This window comes from Myotis daubentonii, chromosome 16, assembly GCF_963259705.1.
Source record: "Myotis daubentonii chromosome 16, mMyoDau2.1, whole genome shotgun sequence".
Lineage (NCBI taxonomy): Eukaryota > Metazoa > Chordata > Mammalia > Chiroptera > Vespertilionidae > Myotis > Myotis daubentonii.
This window is the reverse complement of record NC_081855.1, coordinates 16,239,221-16,265,806: the sequence shown is the minus strand read 5'-3', so window position 1 is coordinate 16,265,806 and position 26,586 is coordinate 16,239,221. Positions and strand designations below refer to the sequence as shown.

At 49.3% G+C, this 26,586-nt stretch overlaps 1 protein-coding gene across 1 annotated transcript in view; it reads right to left on the bottom strand.

Annotated features, from left to right (window-relative positions):
* Positions 1-24,409, bottom strand: part of PIK3R6 (phosphoinositide-3-kinase regulatory subunit 6) — a 49,643-nt gene extending 25,234 nt beyond the window's left edge. The window contains exons 1-2 of the mRNA XM_059668647.1: positions 24,231-24,409; positions 3,767-3,867 (exon numbers count right to left, since the gene is read on the bottom strand). Coding sequence (XP_059524630.1) covers positions 3,767-3,779 — 13 coding nt within the window. The 5' untranslated portion in view covers positions 3,780-3,867; positions 24,231-24,409. The remainder of the gene's footprint in view (positions 1-3,766; positions 3,868-24,230) is intronic.
* Positions 24,410-26,586: the final 2,177 nt, after the last annotated feature.

Sequence of the window (26,586 nt, the reverse complement as noted above, 5' to 3'; positions counted from 1 at the left end):
TCTGCCTTATTCAGAGTTGAGCTGATGTCTCTCTCCTATTGCAGTGGTCTCGCATAAAGTGTTCCTTAGCGCTTTAACAAGTGCCAGAATAGTTTTTTCTTTCATCGTGGTACGTTGACATGGCAAAACCATGAAGGCGGCACAAAAATAAGTAACGTTTGGGGAGCGTGGTAGCCGTGAGCATGCGCTTTGGGGGTCCAGCTATGCGACGTTCCCCTGACCAGGGCGGGGAGCTCTGTGTGGCTGGGCTGGGAACTCCGTGGCTTTGTGCCGAGGCCGTGCCACCCGGCCCACGCTGAGGGCAGCAGGGATGCCAAGGCGGGCTGGTCCTGGAGATGCAAGCCTTCTCTGGCGGCTGACTTTGGCTCAGGGATTCCCCAGCCGCCCTGCGGAGCTTTCCTCCATGACCTGTCCGTCTGAGACACTTCCACCCACCCCTCCGTCCTTTCTCCTGCATCCAGTGTCAGATTTGCATCATCCCTGACACCTTGCTCCTCAGCCGTGCCCAGCTCCCTCTCCATGTTCTGCCCACAGGTGTTTCCCCGCGTAAACCCTTGCGTAGCTACTCCTGTCTTGGCATCTGCTTCTTGGAGGATCCGACTAGCACAGGAAGGGTGGGAGACGCTCCCTGCATAAATCCCCCTTTATGATGAATGCCAGCCGAGAGTTTGTCTTTGCAGGCAAGCGTGCTTTCTCTGGCCGTCAGACAATACAAGCCACAGGCCTCAGGGGTTCCCCTTTCTCCTCAGCCGTCAGGAAGCGTGCAGCCAACCTGCGGCCCAGCCTCAAACATCAGCTCATCTCCAGCGATGGGGACTCTGCTCTGTTCCTCTTTGGTGCTTCTGCTTTAGGTCCTCTTTGCACGTCTAGGCGTTGCCTCGGCTGCCTCGGAAGCACATGGGATGGAGATGGCAAGCTTTAAAAGTCAGCAGGCGGCCGTCCAGGCATCCAAGTGTGTTTAGGCCAAGGCACCCCCTGCCCTGGGCTCACAGACTGGCTCCCCCGGGCGTGGCTCTGGCACGGGCTTGTGCGAAGTCTGCCGGGGCCACTGGCCACTCCGAAACCTCTCACGTGTCCCCCAGATCAGGCCAAGGCCCAATTCTAAGCCTGCTTCAGGCTGAGGGCGGGCAGCGAGCTGTTCCAGCCCATGTTTGCCCACCCGGCCGCTGGCCAGGAAGCAATTTTCATCTACCCTTCTCCACCTTGCATGAAGATTGGTTGCAGGGTGAGTTATTAAAAAATAATCAATGTTAAGTCTCCTCCCCTTCCTTCCTTCCTTCCTTCCTTCCTTCCTTCCTTCCTTCCTTCCTTCCTTCCTTCCTCCCTCCCTCCCTCCCTCCCCCCCCCCCCCCCCTGCACACACAGACTTACAGCTGATCGGTGACTTCCTCCTGGCCCCCTCACTAGAGGGCAGAGGCGCCCTCACCTCCGGACCTTTAGTTTCCCCTGCTTTGCAAAGGGAGTTACGTTTTCATTTTCAGAGAAAAATAGAGAAGTTGCCCGTAGCCCCGGGAGACAGCCCCAAACAGACTTTGTTTTCAAAAGTCTGGGCGGCCGGAACACACTCAGGCTTCGGTCCACATCTGGCTGCAGACGCGTTTTGTTTGGGCTGTAGAGTCTCAAAAAAATTGAATGAGCCGCCAACATGTACAATCGGGAGACTTTGCGTTACAGTCGGGGGCTTGGGCATCTCCTGCACGTCTGCTGGCGCCGGCAGGCGTTCCTTTCACATGCGACCATCCACGGGCTGGGCAGCTGCCCCGTGAGGTGAGGCACAGGCTCTCTGGTTCTTCCCAGTTCCCGCTCTCCTTTCACTCATCTACATCCTCCCCGAGCCCAGGAGTTTGGGACCCTGGCCATGTGGCTGAGACAATCAATCAGATTGACTTCAAGGCGTGGGAGGAAGCCTGCAGCCTTTAGTTAAAGAGGAAAGTGGCAACCCAAGAGTGTGTGGTTGGATTCCCCAAGGGTTACAGGGCCCAGGGGTTATGGGACCCAGGGAATGAGGGAGGCCTGGGCTCCCTGGGACATAGCTCACTGGTGGCAGCAAGGATCTCTGAGGCACTAAACTCTGTGCCCTTGAATGCCATTGCCATGTTCTCCTGTGCCACCTTTGCCAGAGCACAGGAATGTCCCCACGGGAACCCCCTATCTCCCGATGGACCGTGGTAGCCTGGCCAAGGAGCCTGCATCCCCGTGGAACAGAGAGCACATACTTTCCCACCAACCGGACTCTCAGACCGAGGTAGGTGTTACTATAGCTAAAGAGGCAACAGGGAGAGACGGAGAAGCAAGGCTGAGAGGGTCCTGACCATGGTAGGATCCCCATAGTTCAAGGTCTGGTTCTCAATCTGAGACCATTCAAAGCTGTCCTAGGACTTGGCCAGGCCAGCTCTCCATTGCCCTTCGATCCCAGACGAGTCAAGCCTCCTGTCTCTTACCACACCCTCCCTAAGGTTATTTGCTTTCTCCTAGCCCCCAACCTGGGTGCACAGTAGAATCACCTGGAAAGCTTTCCAAGAAAACACCCATGCACAGCCCACCCCAAATCCAAATCACTTCTCTGAGGGCGGGGCCTACTGATGAACTTATTTTATTTTTTAAATATATTTTTATTGATTTCAGAGAGAAGAAGGGAGAGGAAGAGAGAGACAGAGACATCCATGATAAGAGGGAATCATTGACTGGCTGCCTCCTGCATGCCCCACTCTAGGGATCGAGCCTGCAACCCAGGCATGTGCCCTTGACTGGAATCGAACCTGGGACCCTTCGGTCAGCAGACCGACGCTCTGTCCACTGAGTCAAACCGGCTAGGGCTCAGCTGGATCTTCTGACTGGGCGCTGCCCCCTGGCGGTGAGCGGGGTGTGGCCAGTGTGCATGTCTTAGGAATGATAACAACCTGGTCGCTGTGCTTGCCGTGCTTGGGTGTCCCCTCTCCTTCCCCAGGACAGGCATCCTCCAGGGCCCTGGAGTACGCGCCTGGAGGCCTGTGGAGTGCTCTGACTTGCTGGGGGGCCACTGGCCAACACACACCTTAGGGGAGGGCTCATCTCTCCTTGCTCTCACAGGTTCATAGAAGGAAAAGAACCTAGGTTTTGGAATCAGCCAGATCTGGGTTCCAATCCTGACTCTGCCACTTAACTAGCTCTGTGACCTTGAGCAAATTACCTAACCTCTCTGAGTCTTGGTTTCCTTTTCAGTAAAATAAGGAAAATCACACTGATATTCCTACCTCACAGAAATACCTGACGTTGCATGAGGCCATCCATAGTGAAATCGCTAAGAGCAGGATGCTGGAGCCAGGTCACTGGGCCAATCCCAATTTAACCACACAGCATCTGTGTGACTGCGGGAACAATGCCCGTCCTCCCTGTGCCTCGCTTTCCCTGTCTGTAAAATGGGAGTAAGAATAATATCTGCCTTTCTAATGACTAAATGAGTTCACATTTGTCGTGCTTTCACTAGTACCTGATATAGTATAAGCTCTATAAAGGGTTTTGTTCAATAAATGCAAGGCTTTGGTAATAAATCTCTCTTGCCTATTACTGTCCTTCTTCCCAGTGTCCAGCTCAGTGACCTATACACAGCTGAGGCCAATAACAGTGTGTGGATGTCAGATGTGGATGTTCTCACATTCGGGTGGCTGGGTTGGCTCTCACAGCCAGCTGGGGGGAGGTCCTGCCAGCCCAGGGCAGCCTCACCTGCAAGAGGGTCCTTCCCATGATGCACCGGGCGCACTAGACCCCTCTCCCCGACCATACTGACCTGAGCTCTCCATGGGAGCGCGTGTGTGAGGAGGATGTGGTTGTCTCGGGCAGCAGAATGGAAAGTAAAGTGGTTTGGTTTTTTTCTGCACAGAGATGGTTCTGCAAAATAAGAGGCAGTGAGTGTAAGGGGTAGGAAGGTGCAGAAAGTGCACTGGGGGGTGGAGGGGCTGCCAGGGACCTGGGCTTCCAGCACACGGCAGGGAAGCCCAGGTTTATGCTATGGTGCGTGCCATGTGGCAGGCGCTCCTCTAAGCACTTAAATAATGGTCAGCTCTTCAATGTTAATATTAACCTTATGTTGTAGATGCTATTTTCTCCCAAAGTACAAGTGGGAAAATTGAAGCACAGAGAGCTCAAATAGCTCTTCAAGGTCAAACAGCCAGCAAGTAACAGGATGAGCACTGGACTTGGAGCGTCTGGCTTCAGAGCCCATGCCGGCCCTCATGAGCCCAGGCTGCTCCACTGGAGGGCAGGGACTTCCACAGAGAGAGAAAACAAAGAGACAATATTAGGAATGACAAATTTGCATATATATTTGTGTCTTTTAAAATATATTTTTATTGACTTCAGAGAGAAAGGGAGAGGGAGAAAGGAACATCAATGATAAGAGAGAATCATTGATCAGCTGCCTCCTGCACGCCCTACACTGGGGATCGAGCTTGCAACCTGGGCATGTGCCTTGACCGAGAATTGAACCATGACCTCCTGGTTTATAGGTCGACGCTCAACCACTGAACCACGCCGGCCGCACTAGACATATATATTTGTAGCAAAAAAAAAAAAAAAAAAAAAAAAGAAAATCTGAATCCTCTACATCATACATAGTTTTCTAGGAAAATAAAAATGACTCGAAAGTCTCTAGGAGAGCTGGTAAATCTGCTTATATGAGTAACCACCGAGGAAACAGAGAAAGGTGTCAAGGAACCAGCTCCTAAAATTTGCTGTCTGGCTCAGAGGGTTCCTGTGATAAATTCTCTCAAAGCTGCAAAGTAAAGTCATTTTCTACGTTATTTAAACTGTCCCCAAAAGCAGCGAAAGAAAGGTTCTCTGAGAAAAAGCCAGCTTATCCTGGACACCAAAATCTCATAAAGACAGTTCTAAAAATAGATGAAGCCCTTCACACCCAGCGGGACAGCTATTTCAAAAAGAAAAGCAATGGGAAGCAACAAGTGTCGGCGAGGACGTGGGGAGATCAGAGCCCTGGGGCACTGGTGGCTGGAATTTAGAATGTGCAGCTGCTGTGGACAGCGGTCTGCAGCTCCTCAAAGAGTTGAACAGAGTCACCATATGACCCAGCCATTCCACTCCTGGGTAAATCCCCAAAAGAATGGAAAATGGGGACTCCAACCGGAACCTGCACACCAGTGTTCACAGCAGCATCATTCAAAGGGGCCCAAAGATGGGAACACTACAAATGCCCTTCAACAGATGAATGAATAAACAAAATGGGTGTACACATACACACAGTGAAAAACTATTCAGCCTTTAAAAAGAATGAAACTATGATAACATGCTACTATTTAAGTCAACCTCGAAGACATCACGCCAATTGAAATAAGTCAAAATGACAAATATTATGTGATTGCACTTTCATGAGGCACCCAGAAAAGGTGAATTTATAGAGACAGAAAGTGTAACGGGGGTGTCTAGGGGTTTGGGGGAGGGAGGAGTGGGGAGTTAGTGTGGAATGAGTTTCTTTTGGGGATGATGAAAAAGTTCTAGAAATGGGTAGTGGTGTGGAGTACGCAACATCGGGTCTGTACTTAATGCCACTGAACTGTACACTTTAGAATGGTTCAAACAGTAAATTTTATGGTCTGTATGTTTTACTACAGTGAAAAGTAGATTAGGCTCACTTATAAATATACTAGAGGCCCGTTGCACGAAGAGATTCGTGCAATAGGCCTTCCTTCCCCTGGCTGCTGGCACCAGTTTTCCTCTGGCACCCGGGACCCAGGCCTTCGCTCTGGCTGCAGTGGAGAAGCCAAGCCTCTTCAGTCTTCATTCAGGCGGAGCCTTCAGTCTTCACTCCGTGCCTGCATATGCAAATTAACCGCCATCTTTGTTGGGTTAATTTGCATACTCATCCTGATTGGCTGGTGGGCATAGCAGAGTGACACCAATTTCTATGTTTCTCTTTTATTAGTGTAGATATGTACACATTCTAACTAAATATCAACTAATTGAATTTAATGTATTAACATGACAATGGACTCGTAATAACTTTAGCCTGTTGATATAACCATAGGGATGAATACTAAAATGTGATATAACTTTGGCGAAGATTAGAAAAGACAGTCACAACAACTGCTGGTGAAGATACCCAGCAGGTGAGAAGGAAATTGGTATCGCTTTTCTGGAGGTAGGTGGGCAATGAGTATCAAGTTTCAAAATGTGCTTACTTTTTGTCCAAGAAATTCCATTTTTAGAAATGTATACTAAGGAACTTATCGGACAAGGGAATCAGGAGTGTGTGCAGCAATGTGCATGAAAACGTTGTTTATGGTGAGTGAGAACCACAAGAAACTTAAAGGCCCAACTAGAGGATATCGATTAAGCAGATTAGAGTAATCTGTGCTCTGGAATACTGCCTGGGCATAAAACTGAGTATGTGCGTCTATATTTATTGCATTGAAAAGATTTGTAAGTGTTCGTTTTATTTTTTATTTTTTAAATATATTTTATTGATTTTTTACAGAAAGGAAGGGAGAGGGATAGAGAGTTAGAAACATCGATGAGAGAGAAACATCGATCAGCTGCCTCCTGCACACTCCCTACTGGGTATGTGGCCGCAACCAAGGTACATGCCCTTGACTGGAATCGAACCCAGGACCCTTGAGTCTGCAGGCCGATGCTCTCTCCACTGAGCCAAACCGGTTAGGGCTGTAAATGTTCATTTTAAGTAGCCGGTAACGAAACAATGGACACGTTTCGAACACATCAGCTTTTGAAAGTATATTTCTAAATCTGCACATATGCATTTAAAAAGTCAGGAAAAGCTCAACATCAAAATGTGACGTCGGAGGTTCTAGACCTGGTGAAGATGGAGCAAGAACACTCCCCCGTGGCGCCCCCACTGAGTGAGCCGAAAGCTCTGGACACTGTGTGTGAACAGCGCCCTGAGGACTCTGCAAGGCGAACGCGGCAAGCAGCAGGGGAAGGAGCGGTCCTGGGAGGGAGAACAGCCCGGCAGTGAGCTCTCTGCTCTCCCCTCCCGTTACACCTTGGCCTGGACACAAAGGCAGCCTGGACCTCAGAGGTGTACGCCGAGGGCAGACGGAAAGATCTAGAAGAAAAGCTTTCTCTTTCTGGCCCGACAAACAGAAAAGGGTCCCCTAAGGATTGGAGAAATGGGGGGATTCCTTCTTTCTTTTTGCCTTTCCTCCTGCTATCGCCCCCAGGCGTCCTGCCCAGTAGCAGCCGCAGCAGTGATGGCTGTGGAGTCCACACAGGTCCCTACGTTATGGACTAGAGCAGTGGTCGGCAAACTCATTAGTCAACAGAGCCAAATATCAACAGTACAACGATTGAAATTACTTTTGAGAGCCAATTTTTTTAAACTTAAACTATATAGGTAGGTACATTGTTACTAACTTAATTAGGGTCCTCCTAAGGCTTAGGAAGAGCCACACTCAAGGGGCCAAAGAGCCACATGTGGCTCGCGAGCCGCAGTTTGCCGACCACAAGACTAGAGGAACCGTGTCCCAAGGGCCCTGGGAGAATCCTTATTGCTTTTCCCCTCTATCTGTGGAACAAAACAAAGAAAAATAATAATGAAATGGTACACCTAAATACCAATAATTACATTAAATGTCTAAACACCAATGAAAAGACAGAGATTGTCAACATCGATTAAAAGATAAACCCTGAGCCAACTCTATGCTGCTTACAATAAATTCACTTTGAAATGTTATAGGTAAGTTCAGATCAAAAGAACAGAAAACATATGTTGGCAAACACGAGTCAAAAGAAAGCTGAAATGGTTACAGATGCAAATGAGACAAAGTTGATTCCAGAGCAAGGGAAACTACCAGGAATAAGCAGGGAAATCACATAATGATGGAAGGGTCAATTAATGAAGACAATATAACAATCCTAAGTAGGTATGCACCTACCGACAGGGATTCAAAATATGTGATGGTAAAACTAGTCAAACTGAAGGCTGATTTTCACAGTATTCTCTTCATAATTGATAGAATAAGCAGGTAGAAAATCAGCGAGGACATAGACCATCAAACAAACTTTAACAAATTTAAAATAATTGAGATTATGCAAAGTAGGCTTGCTGATTACAATGAAATTAAACTTGAAATCAGTAACATAAAGGTAACGAGAAAACCTCCAAATACTTGGATATTGAACAATACATTTTAAAATAACCTGCGGGCCCAGAAAATGAAAGAGGAGGAAACATTTTGCACATCACTGGATGAGCCCAGAATTGTCCTGATACACAAACCAGGCAGAGATGGGACCCCAAAAAAGACCAATATCCCTTACAGACACGTATGAAAAAATGCTCATCAAAATAGAAAAAGAATAATGCGTAACAACCTGAAGGAGTTTATCCCAGGGATGCAAGGCCGGCTCAGTAGTCAGATGTCAATCTATATAGTCCACCACACTAGAGTCTAAAAGAGAACACCCGTGTGATCCTATCAACTGATGCAGTAAAGGCATTTGACAATTTTTAACACTCATTCATGATTTTAAACACTTGGCCAATTAGGAATATAAGGGAACTTTTTGGACAGCTACAGCTCACATTAATAGTCAAAGACTGGCTGCTTCCCCTCAACCATTAGGAAGAGGCCACCCCTAGTCAGCGATTCAGCACAATATTGGAAGCCGTGGCGGGTGAAAGAACAGATGTCAGCATACAGCAGTAGTCATGTTTATATTTTCTAAAAGCAAAAAACTGAAAATCAAGATTTAAAACACAATGCCACTTAAAATAGCTCCAAAGGAAAAGAAAGAAATACTTAGGTCTAAATCTAAGAATTGACATCTTAACTATCCTGGTTTTTCCAAATCATGAGCGTGTCTCCATTTACTTAGGTCCCCTTTGATTTATCTCATCAGAATTTTATACATCAGCAAATTTGTTTATAGACTTAATGCAATTCCAATAAAAATACCAGCAGTATTATTTTTGTAGATACAGATAAGCAAATTCTAACATTTGTAAAGAACTGGAATAGCCAAACAATTTTGGAAAAAACCCACAAAATCATTTGAGGATTCCTGCCACCCCTCCTCCCCCCCATTTTCAGAATTACTATAAAGTTTTTAGTGAAAACCTGGACCCAGACCAAGACACAGGTCAGTGGAACAGAGCAGAGTGTCCCAAAAAAGACACATGGAGATATGGCCAATTGATTTTTTACAAAGTTGCAAAGACAATACAGTGGAGAAAGAATCATCTTTTCGACAAATGGTATGGAACAACTCATCATCAATATACAAAAAGAAAAAGATAAAAATATCTCAACTTCAAACCCACACTTGAAATCAAAATGAACTCTGAATGTATCAAAGATATGATTGTTAAAATGTAAATCAAACAAAATAAACAAACAACCAAAACAAAACCAATGTAAAACCATAAACTCAAAGAAGAAAACATAGGGAAACATCCTTGTGACCCTGGGTGAGGGAAAGAGTTCTCAGATATAATACCAAAAGCATGACCCAGAGAAGGAAATTTGATAAATTGGACTTAACCAAAATTAAGAACTTGGGCTCTGTGAAATACAACTTTAAGAAAATGAAAAGACAAGGTACAGACTTGGAAAATATATTTTCAAATCACCTAGCTGACAAAGAACTTGTATCTATGTAAAAATGTATCTATCTATATCTATATCTATATAGATATAGATATATATACATATATATATTTAATAACAAGAAATATATATATATATATGAATTTAATAATAAAAAAGCAAATAATATCCCAAATGGCAAAATATTTAAACAGCTCATCAAAAAATATGTGGATGGCAAAACAAGAAAAAAACGCATGTTAATGGCCATTAGGGAGAAGAGCAGATTAAAACCACGAGATGCCACCACATACCTATTAGAATGACTAAGATCGGAAAGTGGACAATACAACGTGTGGGGAGGAGGTGGAGGAACTGGGACTCTCACACACTACTGGTGGAAATGTAAAATGGCATAGCCATTCGGGGAAGCAGTCTGGCAATTTCTCCTGAAGTTAAGCAGCATTTACTGTATGCTCTAGTTTACTAGCAGCTCTAGTTATAGTTGTCCCTCACTGGAAACAACCCCGTGTCGTCAATGGGGAATGGGTAAGCAGACAATGATGCATCCACACAGTGGAAAACTAGCGATAACAAGAGGTGAACTAGAAACTTCCAACAGACGGTCAAACCTCAGAGCGAAGGCAGGGGTGGGTGGAGGAAGGAAGGGATAAGCCAGTGAACTCATATGCGTATATGCATAACCCGTAGACACACACAATAGGGTGGTGAAGCTTGGGGGCGGGGGAGGAGAGGGCAATCGGGGGGAAAAAGGGACACATGTAGTACTTTCAACAATAAATATTTATATATAAAAAAAGAGAGATGAACTATGGACACAGGCAATGGCGTGCAAATGAACCTCAAAGATGTTGTGCTGAGTAAGAAAAAGCCAGACTCAGAAGGCGACCAGCTGTCTGCTTCCATTTACATGGCATTTTAGAAAAGGGAGAATTACAGGGCCAGAAACTAGAGCAGTGCTGTGAGAGGCTGGGGAAGGAGAGGCGTTGACTGCAGCCGGGCAGGAGGGAACTTGTGGGGGATGGAACTGCCCTGGATCCAGCTTGTGGTGAAATCTGCACCTGTGTTAAAACTCACGGGCTGTAGAGCAAAAGTAGTCAATTTTACTGTATGAAAATCTATAATAATCTATACTAATAAAAGGGTAATATGTTAATTAGACTGGGCATCATTCCGGACGTCCTTCCGGACAAAGCCGGAGCCGGAGGGAAGCCTGGGTTCTGGGTGCCAGAGGGAAGCTGGTGCCGGCAGCCGGGGGAAGGAAGGCCTACTCTTGCACGAATTTCGTGCATCGGGCCTCTGGTTTACAAAATAAAAAAGTACAGTATTTTTTTAAAAAAGATATCTTTATTGCTTTCAGAGAGGAAGGGAGAGGGAGAGAGAAACATCAATGATGAGAGAGAATCATTGATTGGCTGCCTCCCGCACGCCCCCTACTGGGGACTGAGCCCAAAACCTGGGCATGTGCCCTTGACTGGAATCAAACCGGGGACCCTTCAGTCCGCAGGCTGACGCTCTGTCCACTGAGCCAAACCGGCCAGGGCAGTAAAGTATTTTTTAAAAAGAGAAGCCCACATCTTACTTTGCAAATGGCATCACATGCTTATATGCTCAAATAGTTTTTACCAGATTCTAGAATTTACAACAAAAAAAGGACTGCTTGTTCAATGGTGCTCTCGCAGCTTTATGAAACCAAACCATTCACACACAGGACACCAGTGGGCAGACATCAGTGTTACGTCTACTTATTTGTATGTGTGTGGACGAGTGCCTTATTTTTTAATGATACACACCAAACCAGAAAACAAAACAAAAAACAACAAAAAAAGGAGCGACATCACTCACCTGTAGCCAGTGGGGTTATAGGTAAATTTTATTTTATTATTATTATTTTTAAATATATTTTATTGATCTTTTATAGAGAGGAAGGGAGAGAGATAGAGAGTTAGAAACATCGATGGGAGAGAAACATCGATCAGCTGCCTCCTGCACACCCCCTACTGAGGATGTGCCCGCAACCAAGGTACATGCCCTTGACCTGAATCAAACCTGGGACCCTTCAGTCTACAGGCCGACGCTCTATCCACTGAGCCAAACCAGCCAGGGCAGTAAAATTTTATTTTAACGCATTTTTACATCTTCTGATTTCTTAATATTAAGCATGTTTGACTTTATTTTTCTTATGTAGCAGGCGGCACAGAGAAGGGAGAGCTAGCCTACATGTAAGCTGTGAAACAGCAATAACACGGACATCTGTGAGCCACCATCCAACCTAAGAACGCAGCTATCGCTTTGCACTGTGTGTGACAAAATCAGGGTGAAAAGCTGATAAACTATGAAAATAACTGCTCTTCTCTCCCTCCCTGGGCACCCGGGGCTGCTGAGCTGTGAGGCTGGCCATGGCCTCCTGGAGCCTAAAGAAGTCCCGCTCCCCGCCCGCACCTGCGGGCCCAGCACTCGCCTCTCTGAGCTGCAGCCTCCGCCTTTGCCTGGGAGCTGGACACCCACCAGCACCAGAGCGAGGGGCAGACTATTTCAGGACACCGTTGTGATCACGGGCTTGGCGTGGAGATCAGGGGCCCACATCCCTGCTGAAAAGAGGAACGCGCACTCATGACGTTTCTGTCTCTAAAGATGCTGTGGCACGTTCTCGTGGTAAGAATAGACACCACAACTGAATGAACTACGACAATTCAAACATGAAAATTCAACTGTGAGTGAAAGACTGTGGTTGGCCTTGGGGGTTCCCAGTCCAGGGAGAGGAGCTGGGGAAAGGCTGTGTGGTGTGGACGGAGCCAGCACACGGGGGGACAGGCAGTGGGGACAGCACAGATCGGGGTCCTGGTCCCAAATCTAATGGTGGACCCAGTGGCCCGGAAGTCCGTTCCCAGGTCCCCCCACTAGCTGTGTGGTTGTGAAGGAAGATCGTGATAACTTCTGCTCCCCCCTCTCTACCTCCAGGAGTCCAGGCCACCGGCATCTCTTGCTCAGTTAACAGCAGCCTCCCCACTGCGCCTCCCAGCTGCCACTCTCCCCCTGCAATCCAGCCCTGATTGAAGCCCTCCCATGGTTCCCTTAGATCTTACCGTGAACGCCGCACTCCTCATCCTGCCTACATCTTGCCTCACCAGCGCACCTCTCCAGCCTCATCCCCTCCCCCTGTGGCTCATCAGGGTCTCACCTCATGGCTTATTTATTTATTTATTTATTTATTTATTTTAATATGAAAGCACCTGTGGTTTCTCTTCTTTTTTTAAAAAATATATATTTTATTGATTTTTTACAGAGAGGAAGGGAGAAGGATAGAGAGTTAGAAACACTGATGAGAGAGAAACATCAATCAGCTGCCTCCTGCACACTCCCTACTGGGGATATGCCCACAACCAAGGTACATGCCCTTGACCGGAATCAAACCTGGGACCCTTCAGTCTGCAGGCCGACACTCTATCCACTGAGCCAAACCGGTCAGGTCTCATGGCTTATTTTTAGTGTCACTTTTCAGAGAGGACTTTCCGGACCAGCCTATCTAAAGCGGCCCTCCCAGTCATGCTCTAGCGCACGCTTGAAGTTTACTCAGCGTTTCTCGGTAGCGGAAATGTTCCTGTGCTTTAGTGTCTTGGCTGCCCATTAGAACGTGAGCTCCACAAACACTGGGTCCTGGCGTGTCTTCATGCAGCGTGTCGGGCACCGAGGGCACTGTTGGCGCCCAGTAGACAATAAATACACATTTCAGAGAAACATGTGATGGATGAATGAAGATGAAGTGTCTTGCCAAAGTCACATGGCCAATGCATGAGGACACCCGGGCTAAAGCCCACCCTGGAGTGTGCCATCACGGCCACTTCCCCGGCCGTCCTCCCAGCACCCCCCTCAACCTCTCTGGTCACCCTCTGCCCCAGTAAAATAAAGTGAACACACCGACGAACTTCTGCCTGGATAGAATCAGCTAATCATGGACGTCAAGCAGCCTCTACGGAAAACAAGTCACACACATACAGATTGAAAGAGGGGTGTCCCTTTACTGTGTTAATGTGGGGGTGTCTGGGCTGATTTTTCATTGAAAGTGAAATTTTAAGAAGCTTAAACACTCTCTGTCAGAAAGCCTCCTAAGTCACTCTTCTAGTCATTCCGTCGCTCACTCATGCATTCGTCAAACCTTTATCCGGTGTTTACATATATCTGTGCAGCTGCTGGGGATATTTTGTCCAGCCCCCCTGTCCTCTGCAGGGCACCTCTGTCTATTTCCTGTCCTTTGGGGCTGCTGACCACACCAGTGCAGGGGGAGGGGGGGCGGGGAGGAGGGTGTGACACCCTCAGGGGACAAGCTTGCTTGCAAGGAGACAGGAAATGGCAACAAGCAGAACCCAGGTCATTCTCAAAATGCATCTCTCATTCGTCTTCACTCCAGGATGACACGGGTTTCTCAGGGAGTAAAGCTGCCCATTTAAGCACCCAGACCGCCCCGTCTGTGAATCCCAGAGGAGCTGACTGCACGTGCCACGTCGAAACCCGAGGACGATCTCAGGGCTGCTGGCAGGTGAAGGGACCTCCATCCTGCGCTGCGTGGCTCCGACTTTCTGCTTCTCGGGGGAGATTCCTCACTAGGATGGGGCTGCTGTCCAGGCCACTGGCCTCTCGGTAATTTACCCAGCCCGGGGGGGGGGGGGGAGGGGGGGCGGGGTTTTGTCACCTATCTGTCCAAAGCAGCACTTGCTGTAACTTGTCTGCTTGGAGGGGGAAGGGATGCTTCTTTCTGATGTGCACACAGGCCCCGGTGCTGGCCGCAGCCCTGCCTGAGCCTCTCTGTTTCCCCTCCAGCCGCCAGCGTGCGTGCAGGAGGCTGGGAAGCCAGAGGAGCCCCCGGGCTTGTCTTGTATGAAACAAAGCCTGAGAAACTGCTCTCTGCAAAGAGCATGACACTTCCACCCACAGACTTGGAACATGTATTTGGGCTGCTCAGAGGCCCTGGGGGTGGCTTCCTAGCGCCGGACAGAGCTTTGAGGGTCAGAGGTTGCCGAGGAAATGAAAGAGCATCTAGGGGACACCGTCCCTGTGGCAGACGTTGTGCAGGGCGGAGAGCACAGAGATCAAGAAATGACAGGGGGTGGGGTTTCTTTTCGGATGATGAAAATGTTCTAAAACTTACTGTAGTGATAATTGCACATATCTGTGAACATACTAAAAACCACTGAATTATACCTTAAAAAAAAAAAAAAGAAAAGAAAAAGAAACGACAGGGCCCTTGCCCTTAGGAGCCGGAGGTCTAACCAGCCTGCGACTTCTTAGTGAGCACAGTCACACTCCCGGCCGAGCCACGCACACTGACAGCTCACAGACCCGAGGTCCACAGCCTGCTGATAACATACCCGCTTCACGGGGAGCCAGAGGCGCGCTCTGCCTAGTGTAGTGTTAAAACTCACCCGTCACATACAAAACCAGGCCTGCGGTAAACATAAAAGGCACACGTGGCTGTACAGTGAAAAGCAAGTGTCCTCAGCTCTCCTCTGGACGCTGTGCCCTTCCCCAGAAGGAGCCGTCGTGTTAAAAAGTCTTAGTCTGTGGCCAACATTTAAAAGTATGTGCACAACCGTGGACACAGACAGCAGTGCGGTCGGCCGGGGAAAGGGGGAGGTCCGGGGTGGAGGGGGTCAGTGGAGGGGGAAAGGGACATTTGTAATACTTCCAACAATAAAGATAAATGTAAAAAAGGAAAAAGGAATAAAAATAAGGTCAGCCGGGCTCGGGCGGCCCGTGGTGCCCGTGGTGCCATGTGAACCGTCTGACAAGCATCCATGGGGCACTCGCTGCTTCTCCGAGCACCTGCCGCATGGGGTCCTGTGTGTTAGTTGTCCGGTTGCCCCGCTAGAATGTAAGCTCCACGGGCAGGACTCTGTCACGTCCACTGCTGTGTCCCCATTACCCCACAGGGTTTACACCCGCCGGAAGGCCCTCGGTAAATATCGTTGAATGAACAGCTGCCAGGCACTCAGAGACGAGACAGTGTCACTGTCCCCAAGCTGCTCTCAGGCCGGGAGCAGAAGCCAGTCTGGGGGGCATGGCTGGTAGGATACATGGCACAGGAAACAGACATCATCTTGATGCTCAGAGTACTGGCAGAGGAGCCAGTCATCCCACGGGGAGGGGACGCGGACGCAGACACAGTAGCGAGGACACTGTGCTCTGCCACACTCCCATCAAGGGCCCCCCTGCCCCCTGTGCTTGGGGATCTGTCTTGGGCCCCATCTCAGGCAACCTGGCTGCAACACCAGGCTGCTCCTTTTGTGCCTCTGACCAAGCACATGGCACCTCAGAGCTCCGCTCACGTGCCCTGTGGTTTCCCTGTTCCTCTAGTCACAGCAAGAACGTGGTATCACAAGAAAGAAGCACATGACCTCTGTCTCCAGCACCCGGCACAGGCAGCAGGGCGCGCGGCCCCGGGTGGATCCCAGTGAGCCGGGAGCAGTGCCACGGTCACTGCACTGTGGCCTCTCACCCTGCACTGTCCGTGCATCGTTTCATTTATTCAACAGTTATTGAGCCTCACTGTGTGATGGACACTGTGTTGCAGACACAAGGTTGGAAAACGTGTCTTCAGTTGAAGACCAGATCCATGCATGAATGGATTTATTCATTCATTCATTCAACATTTACTGAGCATCTTCTGTATGGCAGACACTGTGTTCGGTCCTGGGATATGGCAATACCTTATCATAGACCAAGACACCTGCCCTCCTAAAGGTTGTGCTCCAGCCTAGTGGGTATGTAGTGAGTATGGACGGTATAGACAAAGTCAGTGATTAAACTGCATGTTAGATGATGGCAGTGCTATAAGAATGAGACTGGGAAGGAGAATGAGGGGTTCCGGGGTTGGGGGTGTGGTTTTTAAAAGGGTGATCAGGGAGTTCTCATTGAAGAGGTGGCATCTGAGTAGAAACCTGTAGAAGGAAGAGAGCAAGCTAGGTGACAGCTGCAGGAATCATGCCCCAGGTGAAGGGAGGGAGGAGCCAGCCAGGCGCTAACGGAGGGTGCTGGCAGATAGCTCTCCATGGTTTATGCAGGCCTGTGAGCTTTCGTTTCAGGTCACGTCTTCAAGGAAGTTTGTGTCATGAATAGCTTTGGAAAAGAGAGAGTGTCTCCCCAGGGCAGAGCACCATTCAGTATAATAGAGACCATGTTTCCTTCCAGGGCAAAGATCTGCTGGCAGCTCATTGTGAAACCTGGGCTTCCCAAGCTCAGGTTCCTTGGTTGGGACAGCATTCACTGGCTCCACTCCGTGCTGTCCCCAGGGGCTTGGCGGGCCAGGGGAACCGAAGGGCATGACACTCATGCTCTGATTGTGCTGTGAGTAATAAAGTCCTTCGTCTCTGACCCTGGAGTCGCGTGTTTTCTGCCAATGTCCTTAACACTGTGGCAAGCGAACTTGTTAGTTGTGGGGAAGCACGGGACTTGGTTGGAAAGTCTGTAAGGAGGAATCTCCAAAAGTTCGTGGGGCCTTGAGGGGGGCCTTGCCAAAGGCGGCAACCCCTGCCTTGACTTTTCCAAACAAGTCTGAACCCCCGGGTGTTTTATTGGAATCTTTATGTCTAGTCTCTAGACACGTCCTTGCTTAAAGGACACTGCCGACGCATGTGTCTTCTCAAGGATGCTTACCCTACTGATAATGTCTAATAGTTAATTTTAATTCAAGCTGCTGTTACAATAAAAGCCGGAGGAGGCAGGCGAATGGGGCTGTTTGGTTCCTCAAACCAAGCAGTCCCTTAGCTTTCTCTTTCACAGAAACTAGTGTCAGAGTAATCATTCATCTGTAGCTCAGGGTCTGCTGGTCAACCCCGGCAGATGGTTTCCCATGTGAGGACTGAGGAACTGAACAAGACTCAAGGGAAACCTCAAAAACAAAGAGGAAGAAAAGGAAAGTAACTGCACAGTAAGTCATTGGAGCCCACTGGGGATTTCCAAGTTCGAGGGGATTGTTTCTCAGCTAAGCTTTCATAATGGGACAACACTTATCCACAGAACAGCAGCAATATATCGCAGTGCTGAAGCAGTTAGTAAAAGCAGGTGGTGCCTCTGTTACAGAAGAACAACTAAAATGCCTCTTAAAAACTGTTATAATTTATAATCCTTGGCTCCCTGATGCTGGAATGCTAGACCTTAATCTCTGGGAACAAGTGGGCAGGAATTTAAAGAGAAATCAGGCCCAGGGAAAACAAGTGCCCTTATCATCAGTAACTATGTGGTCATGTTATCTCTGTTATGCTTCTTAAGAATGTAAGTATATTTTCCATTGGAAAAATAAACCTATTTCTAAAAGTACAGGGAAAAAAAGGTTTTTCCTGTATTTGCCTAGGAAGCAAAGGTTTTATATGTATACTAGAAGCCCAGTGCACGAAATTTGTGCCCTTGGGGGCGGGGGTCCTTCAGCCAGGATTGAGAGAGGGCACAGGCCAGGCCGAGAGACCCCACCGGTGCATGATAGGGGCCAGGAAGGGACACGGGAGGTTGGCCAGCTGGGGAGGGGCCACAGGAGGGCTCCAGGGCATGTCCGGTCCATCTCACTCAGTCCCAATGGGCAGGACCGCAGCAGCAAGCTAACCTACCAGTTAGAGCGTCTGCCCCCGGTGGTCAGTGCACATCATAGCGAGCAGTTGAACTGCCTTAGCATATCATTAGCATACTAGAGGCCTAGTGCATGAAAATTCATGCACTGGAGGCCCCTCAGCCTGGCCTGCACCCTCTCACAGTCCGGAGCCCTCAGGGGCAGGAGGTGACCTGGCGATCAGGGGAAGGCGGTGCCCCCATCACACCTCTGCTGCTGCCACTGCCGGCAGTGCAAACCTCAGCCAGCCCTGTTTACCCGCCTTTGGGCCGACCCTGGGCAACTGGGCAGCCACCATCTGAGGCTTGCCTGCACCTCGGGCGGGCCCTGGGCGGCTGGGGGGCTCAGGGGACTGGGGGACTCCGGAGGCAGGTGCAAGGCAAGCCTAAGCCTGCCTGGGGGCTGGCCCAGCCTTGTTGTGTGTGCCTGCCACCCCGGTGGGGCTGAGGGGACTAGGCGCTGCCATCTTTGAGGGCAGGGCAGTCAATTAGCATACTCCCTCCTTATTGGCTGTGGGCACTGCCATCTTTGCAATGGCATGAGGATCAATTAGCATATTCCTTCTTTATTAGATAGGATTATGCTTTGATTAGTTGAACAGATGACTGGACAACTGAACACTTAGCATATTAGGCTTTTATTATATAGGACTGGAGGCCCAGTGCACAGATTTGTGCACTGGTGGAGTCCCCTGTCCTGGCCTGTGGGGATTGGGCTGAAACTGGCTCTCCAACATCCCCTGAGGGGTCCTGGATTGTGAGAGAGCACAGGCCAGGCCAAGGGACCCCTCCAGTGCATGATCAGGGCCTAAGAGGGACTGCGGGAGGGCTCCAGGGTGTGTCTGGCCCATCTTGCCCAGTCCTGATGGGCCAGACCTCAGCAACAAGCTAACCTACCAGTCGGAGCATCTGTCCCCTGGTGGTCGGTCCACATCATAGCGACCGGTCAAATGACCGAATGAACGATCGGACACTTAGCATATTAGGCTTTTACTATATAGGATTATTAAAATGCTTATGTTAATCAGGAACTTGATTATTTTAAATGAATAAATTACTTGGTACTATTTAATAATCTATATATATAAAAACCTAAGTGACTGTTACAACTGGACGACCAGATGACTGGAAGACCGGCCAGTAGCTATGACACACACTGACCACCAGGGGGCATACGCTCAATGCAGGAGCTGCCCCCTGGTGGTCAGTGCGCTCCCACAGCCAACCTCCTGTAGTCTCAGCCCCCCTGCCCCCCTGGCCCCGATCAGCTGGGAGGGACCCCACCCGTGTATGAATTTGTGCACCAGACCTCTAGTAATAATAATAATAATATACAATATTTTAGTCTAATGTATTTGACAATCCTTTCAGGGTTTAAATTTTAGGAAACTTTTCCTTGACCTAGAATTAGCTGTAGGTAATTCCAATAGGCTCTGGAATGCCTCAAATGTTTGTTTTCTCTCTCACAAAGGAAAGTTTCCTGCCCAAAGTGCATGGGAAGCTTTGTCAAATAATAATAACTATGTTATGCTTTCATTTATAGCTCTAATTGTTATTGTGGAATATTGTGTTTCACAGAAAGAACAAGATTCCATGTCATTCCACTACTCCATAAAGTATCTGGATTCATAGAAGTACTAGCAGGAAAAATCAGGAGAAACAAACATTTTATTATGGGGCTAAATGCATAGAAAATAATTATATCGCTTTTATAACTTTTGTTAAAAGTATTACTAATTCTTACACTTTTTGTTTTTCAGATATAAGGAAGCATTTTTAAAGCAATTTGGTAAATTATATATTTCTCTTTCTACTTGTCCCTCCAGAATTCTTAATAAGTAGCAATACATTTCTTTACATAGATTCAATAAGAACTGTTTCCAATTATAGCCACAGTAACCAAGATAAAAACTGACAATAGGTCTGCTTATAGCAGCCATGCCTTTGCTATCTTTTATAGGACTTGGTCCATCCAGCATTCCACGGGAATCCCTTACAATCCACAGGGGCAGGCCATTGTCGAGCACACCCATTTGACATTAAAGAGCATACTAGTAAAACAAAAAAGGGGGAATATAGGACTCAAGGACCCAATTAATTACTAACATGGGGGAGAGGATATGGGTGTGTTTCACCCCCACAGGGCTGCTGTGGATTCCAGCTCATCGGATTAAACCCTATCATGGCATGGCACGGTGACTGCCAGAACTCCTCCAGCCATAATAGTACGACTTTCACTGATAATATTACTGACAATAGCCTGACTTACACCACTCACCCCTATGTCTTTGTTATGGGCCCCAATCTACTAATAAACCGTAGCTCATCTTTTCTAGTACAGGTTGGAGAAGAAACTTATTTTGCATCCTGTATTACCACCCAGAATATTACCTCATTGAACATCAGCACTATTATGGTACTTAGGAGACAAGCAGAAATCCTAATACCTGTTAATCTCACCAGGAAATGGCAAAGCTCATCAGCTATTGAAGTCTTAGAAAGAGCATTGAGCCAATCACTGCCCAAAAGATTTTTGGGGATGCTCCTTGCAGCCATCATCTCCGCTGTTGTTATTCTTACTACTGCCAGCATCGCCGTGGAGGCCCTTTCTGAGTCTGTGCAGATTGCCACATTTGTAGACAATATGGCTTATAATGTAACTAGGGAATTCACTATATAATAGCACATAGATAAAAAAGAATATTAGCTAGACTACAGGCAATCGAGGCAGCCATTGAATATCTGGGGGAAAGACAGGACACCGTAGCATACAGGCAAGTGCTCAATTGCAATTAGGAGCATAAGCACATATGTGTCACCCCTTAAAACGGAACAGTGGTCACCAGCAGTAGATTGATATTAAAAAGCATCTATAGAGAGTCTTTCATGATAACCTTACTGAAGAAGTAAACATGTTGCAAAGGCAAATTAAAGAGTCCTTTCTTGCTATCAATGAACATGAAAACCAGGCTACTCCTTGGAATACGGTAAGGGAGCATTTGGAGTGGCTAGACCCCACCACATGGTTTCCTTGAATCAATTAGTACCTGATTGGACTAATCATTGCTGTCATTGTAATTCTCTTTGTTTTTCTTATAGTCTACAAAATCAGAAATCAAGCAGTAAACGTGCTTTGCGGACCCTGACATTCCAAAGCAGAAAGTTCACTGTGCCCCTCTGTCTTCTGCAGCCAGCAAAACAAAAAGGGGGAGATGTGGGAAAGCATGGGACTTGGTTGGAAAGTTTGTAAGGAGGAATCTCTGAAAGGTCAGGGGCCTCTAGGGGGACCTTGCCGAAGGTAGCAGCCCCTGCCTTGACTTTTCCAAACAAGTCTGAGCTCCCGGGTGTTTTACTGGAATCTTTATGTTTAGTCTCTAGACGTCCTTGCTTAAAGGACATTGCAGATGCATGTGTCTTCTCCAGGCTGCTTACCCTCCTGATAGTATCTAATAGTTAATTTTAGTTCAAGCTGCTGTTACAATAAAAGCCTGAGGAGGCAGGCGAACAGGGCTCTTTGGTTTCTCAAACCAAGCAGTCCCTTAGCCTTCTCTTTCACAGAAACTAGTGTCAGAGTAATCATTCATCTGTAGCTCAGGGTCTGCCGGTCAGCCCCGGCAGTTAGTTATAAGTAGAGTAAAATCTTAGACCTCTCATTGTTCTTGACAGAGGGACCAGACCAGAGACAAAGAGAATGAGTGAATGAATAAGTGAATGAAGGAATTGGGATTTAGAGGCCTATCTCCTTAAATACAGCACATTCACAATGAGCAGTCCTGGGGCAGGTGCAGACCACACTGGTCACTGCCTTAGGGAAAAGTAGGCCACAGGGCTGTCCACAGAACCATAGAGATGCTCATTGGGATGCAGCAGAAAAAGGCCGACGGGAGTGCGTTCACAGTGGCCGCTGTCCGTAGTTGATGCAAGTACCGTGGGAAGGTTTCCGGAGAGGACGGACTGGAGTAAGCAGGACTTAGGGGAGGATGTGAAGAGGCCTGGGTCAGGGTTTCACAGTAAAGACCCCAGGTTCTGACCATCCCCGCCCACCCCAGCACCCCATGCTCTTACTGCTGGCTCCTAGGGCAGGCTGTTCAGACAGAAGAACCACCCCCCGCCCCCGCCCTGGACCGCCCTGCTCCCCAGGAATCCACTTTCCCTCCTCCCACCACCGCTGCCTCACGCTCAGGGCGTCAGGGGCAGGTGCTCTTTCCGGTGCTCTGGCCCTTTCTCCATTGAGACAGTCACGCTGGCCAGACAACACACCTGGTTCTCTGGTTTAGAGCATGTGGCGGCAGACTCACAGCAGCGGGAGGGAGTAGGAATGGGGGTTCCCTTACCCCTCACCCCTCACCCCTCATCCCTCACCCCGTGAGGCTTTCCAGATCCTGCGGGGTCGGGGAGGGGACTGCCTGCTCCCCTGTGGCTGCTCCCTGTGGATGGGGCGGCCCATTTCCTCCTCTATGTCTGCCAATAGCCCGGAAGGAAACACCTGGCTGTTAGAAGGCCGTTCTGAGGGTGAGGGGAGAGCATTGTTCCCGGGGCCGGGAGCTGCACGCAGGCCGGGAAGCTTTGGGGCCGGGACGAGGTGGCGCTGACTGCAGCGTGGCCTTCCCACTCACTGCCAGTCCGGGAGACGACCTCCCCGAGGTAACAGGGGTGCGCAGGCCCTGGCGAGTGGCTGTGCAGGTAGCGTGGGTGCTGAGCAGCCCTCTCTATTGCTATGGCAACTTGGACTAGTAGCTTAAAACCTTTGCCCCTCAGTTTCCCTAACTTTAAAGGAGACCTAATGGCCTGGCCAGTGTTGCTCAGTGGTTGAGCACCGACCTATGAACCAGGAGGTCACAGTTTGATTCCTGGTCAGGGCACATGCCCAGGTTGTGGGCTCAGTCCCGAGTGTTGGGCGTGCAGGAGGCAGCCGATCAATGATTCTCTCTCATCATTGATGTTTCTGTCTCTCCCTCGCCCTTCCTCTCTGAAATCAATAAAAATATATATTTAAAAAAGAGACTTAATAATAGCACCTACTCGCAGGATTACTGTGAAGGCATATTTAAAATCCACTTAAACCCAAATAAAGAAACAGGACAGGCCAGACCTGTAAGTCCTCTAAACTCTACACTTTGGTGTCCAAATTGAACCTCCAGCCGTTCTTTCCTTTAACGCCACCTCTCACAGCCACTCTCCTGCTCCATGGGTTTGCACACGTGCCTCGTGTTTGCACACAAACCGTCTGCCTCCTTCAAGGCTCAGGTGCACCTCCCGCCGAGCCCTTCCTGATCCCACACCCAGCACCAACCTCCGCCTTCACACCCCTCCCGCCCACGGCTCTGGCGCGTTTGACCTTCTCTGTTAGTCGTTTTAGCCAGGCCTCAACCCCCACACCAGCCGGCCAGCTTCTCAAGGATGGAGACCGGCCCTGGTTGGACCCGCGCTGGCTGCACGTGTAGAAGATGCTCGATCCACGTGTGTGGAGAGAGAGGCCAGACTGGCCTCACTGGCTCCAGGTTCCCCGGGAGAGGGGTGGGCAGGAGCCGCCCCAGAAGGGGTGCAGAGGGAACCCAGAAGGCTCGTTCTGAGTTGCTTATCACCCTGTAATCTTTGGTAAGTTGCTCCATCTCTCTAAGCTTTAGTCTCCCGGCCTATAAAATGGGCGTTAGAACATGTATCCAGCCTACTGCCTCTGAGAATCCAGCCTACTGCCTCTGAGAATCCCGCGGGATGGGGACTGGACTCTACAGCACGGATGGGGCTGTAGTCTGATGATTATTGTACATGAATCTTATGATTATTGGCATTTGCAAGATCTGGAGAAGAAAGAAGAGGTCTGCTCACACAGGCCTGTGTCCTTTCTTCTTGTGAAAATGGACCGAACAATCTTAATTTGGCTGCGTGGTCCTAGTAGCCGCCAGATCTGGGTAACCCTTCGCAGAGAGGCTGGGCCGGTATTCCTCAGAGACAGGGCTGCCTCACCCCTTCCCTGGACCCCCCCTCCAGCATCCCTCCCCCAGACACCCCATCTGCTCTGCTCCGATCTGCCTCTTCCGCTCCCCCGTTGCAGACCCCGCCCCGGCCAGCACCTACCTCGGCTCAGGTGCTGCAGCTCAGCCCCCCAAGTCCTTCAGCCGATGAGCTCCCCACAGTCCTGCCCGGGAGGCTGCCAGCCCCAGAGAAGCCGATGCCCTAGAGGAGCCAGGCTGGTGCTTTCAGCCTCAGCCGCAGCCTCCAGGTCTGCAGAGAAAAGCCGAGGGCTGAACAGGCCAGCTCTGTCCCCTCCTCTTCCTTCCCCTTCCCCTTCCCCTCAGGCCTCAGAGCTCCTCCCAGGGCGCATCCTGCTGCGAGGTTGCTCTGTGGTCAGCCATGGTCACGGAGGTTCTTTATTCTCATCAGGCAGGAGGTCGGCACCTCTGTCTCCTCCCAGAAGTCCTGCTGCTGACTGGGCAGTGACCCGGGGACGCTGACCTCGCTCCCCAGCTCCAGACCCACCGAGCACCTGCCTCCGGACACTCAGCCAGAGACCTCAGGCACCTCCAAAGTGTGAACGAACCTAGCTCATCACTTCCCCTCCAAACCCACTGCTCTGCTCCTCACCTTAGAAGCAGAAACCCGAGACTCGTTCCTAACACCTCTGGCTCCCTCATCTCGAACATCTAAGCAGCACCAAGTCCTGTCAATGCCTCACGAACCCACCGCTTTTTCCCACCATCACTGCTTCATCAGGCACCAGCATCTTTTGCCGGGACTGACGGGCAGACCCGGAATGACGGATGAATGATGACTTTAACACACGTTTCTGTGAGGGACGGGGCTGAGGCACTACTTGGCTATCGCCGCCCAGTCGCCCTGTTCGCCTGCCTCCTTTGGCTTTTATCGTCACAACGGCTTGACCTCAAATTAACCTCTAGATACAATCAGCGGGGCAAGTATCCTTGAGAAAGCACATGCTTCTACAAGGTCAGGTCTTTAAAGACTAAACAGAGAGATTCTAGCAAAACACCCGGGAAGATCGGACTTGTTTGGAAAAGTCAAGGTAGGGGCTGCGGCCTTCAGCAAAGTCCCCTCAGAGGCCCCGACCTTTCGGAGAATCCTCCTCACAGACCTTCCAACCCAGTCCCATGCTTTCTCCTCTGTTCTGGCAACAGCCTGATGCCCCCCTGGAATGCTCCCTCCACCTCACAGCAGGAGGTCTCCTTCTGACAGCAAAACACATGCTGATCATCTGACCCCTCCAGTGGCCCCCTGTTGCCTTCAAGAGACCAGCCAAGCTCCTGGCGCGACTTGTAAAGACCTTCTCGATCTGGTCCTTCTTCCATCCCCAACCTCGGGCTCTACCCCATCACCCTGTCTCCTCCCAGAAGTCGTGACCGACTGCAGCTCCTCAGTGACCTGTGCTTCGCTTGTGTGCGCATTCACTTCCCAGCCCTCCTCCCGGCTCCCTTTAAGTCATCCTCCGTTCAGCAGAGCAGAGCCAAAAGGAAGACGTCGGAGTGGCAGGAGGAAGAGTGGGGGGCCAGGAAGCTGGGGAGAGAGCGTCAAGGAGATGACGGTCAACACTGTCAAGGACGGCAAAGAGGACACGGATGAGGGTGACAGGTACCTGCCGGCCTTGGCGATGAGGGGAGGCCCGGGCTGGGGAGCAGCTGGCCTCCACGGTGACACGTCTGCTAGCTGGTCACGTTCGTTCTTTCTCTCACATTTTGAAGCCAAGCAGCCTTTCGGGGAATCGCCAACACATTTCCAGACGTTGGTAAAGCTCGCAGATTTCTATGCTCTCATCGGTTTGGCCTAATGGGTACATGGAGAGTGACGGATTGCTGGCGGCGTTGTCTGAATGGCTAGATGCAGCTCTGCCTGACCCTGAAGCCTAGATCCATTCTTCAATTGTTCAACTGTGTGATCCAAGACATACCCCCCCTTTTTTTTTATTAGGCCTCTTTGAGCTAGGTTTCTGTCACTTGCAACCAAAGGAGAAGTCACTTTTTCTGCAAAGGCTTGCATGCATTTTGTTGCATCCCCTCATTTCCTAGAAGAGGACATTTGAAAAGAGAGAGAGAGAGAGAGTCCAGCCCCAGCCAGTTTGATTCTATGCATAGAGCCTCAGCCCGAGGACTGAAGGGTCCCAGGTTTGGTTATGATCAAGGGCATGTACCTCGGTTGCCTGCAACCAGTCGCTGTGTCTCTTTCACATTGATATTTCTCTCTCGGTGTCTCTCCTCCCTCCATGCCACACTCTCTCTAAAAGTCAATGGGAAAATATCCTTGGATGAGGATTAACAACAACAAAAAGAGGCCTGAAATTTAAATAATTTGCTCTATGGCTCTGCTTCCCTCCCACATGTACTGTTCTATCCCCTTTTTGTGTGACTGGAATCACATTCTATTTTGCATCTTTGTATTGGGGTTCTTAGGTCACATGTCTGCCTCGCCTCTCTGGCCGTCA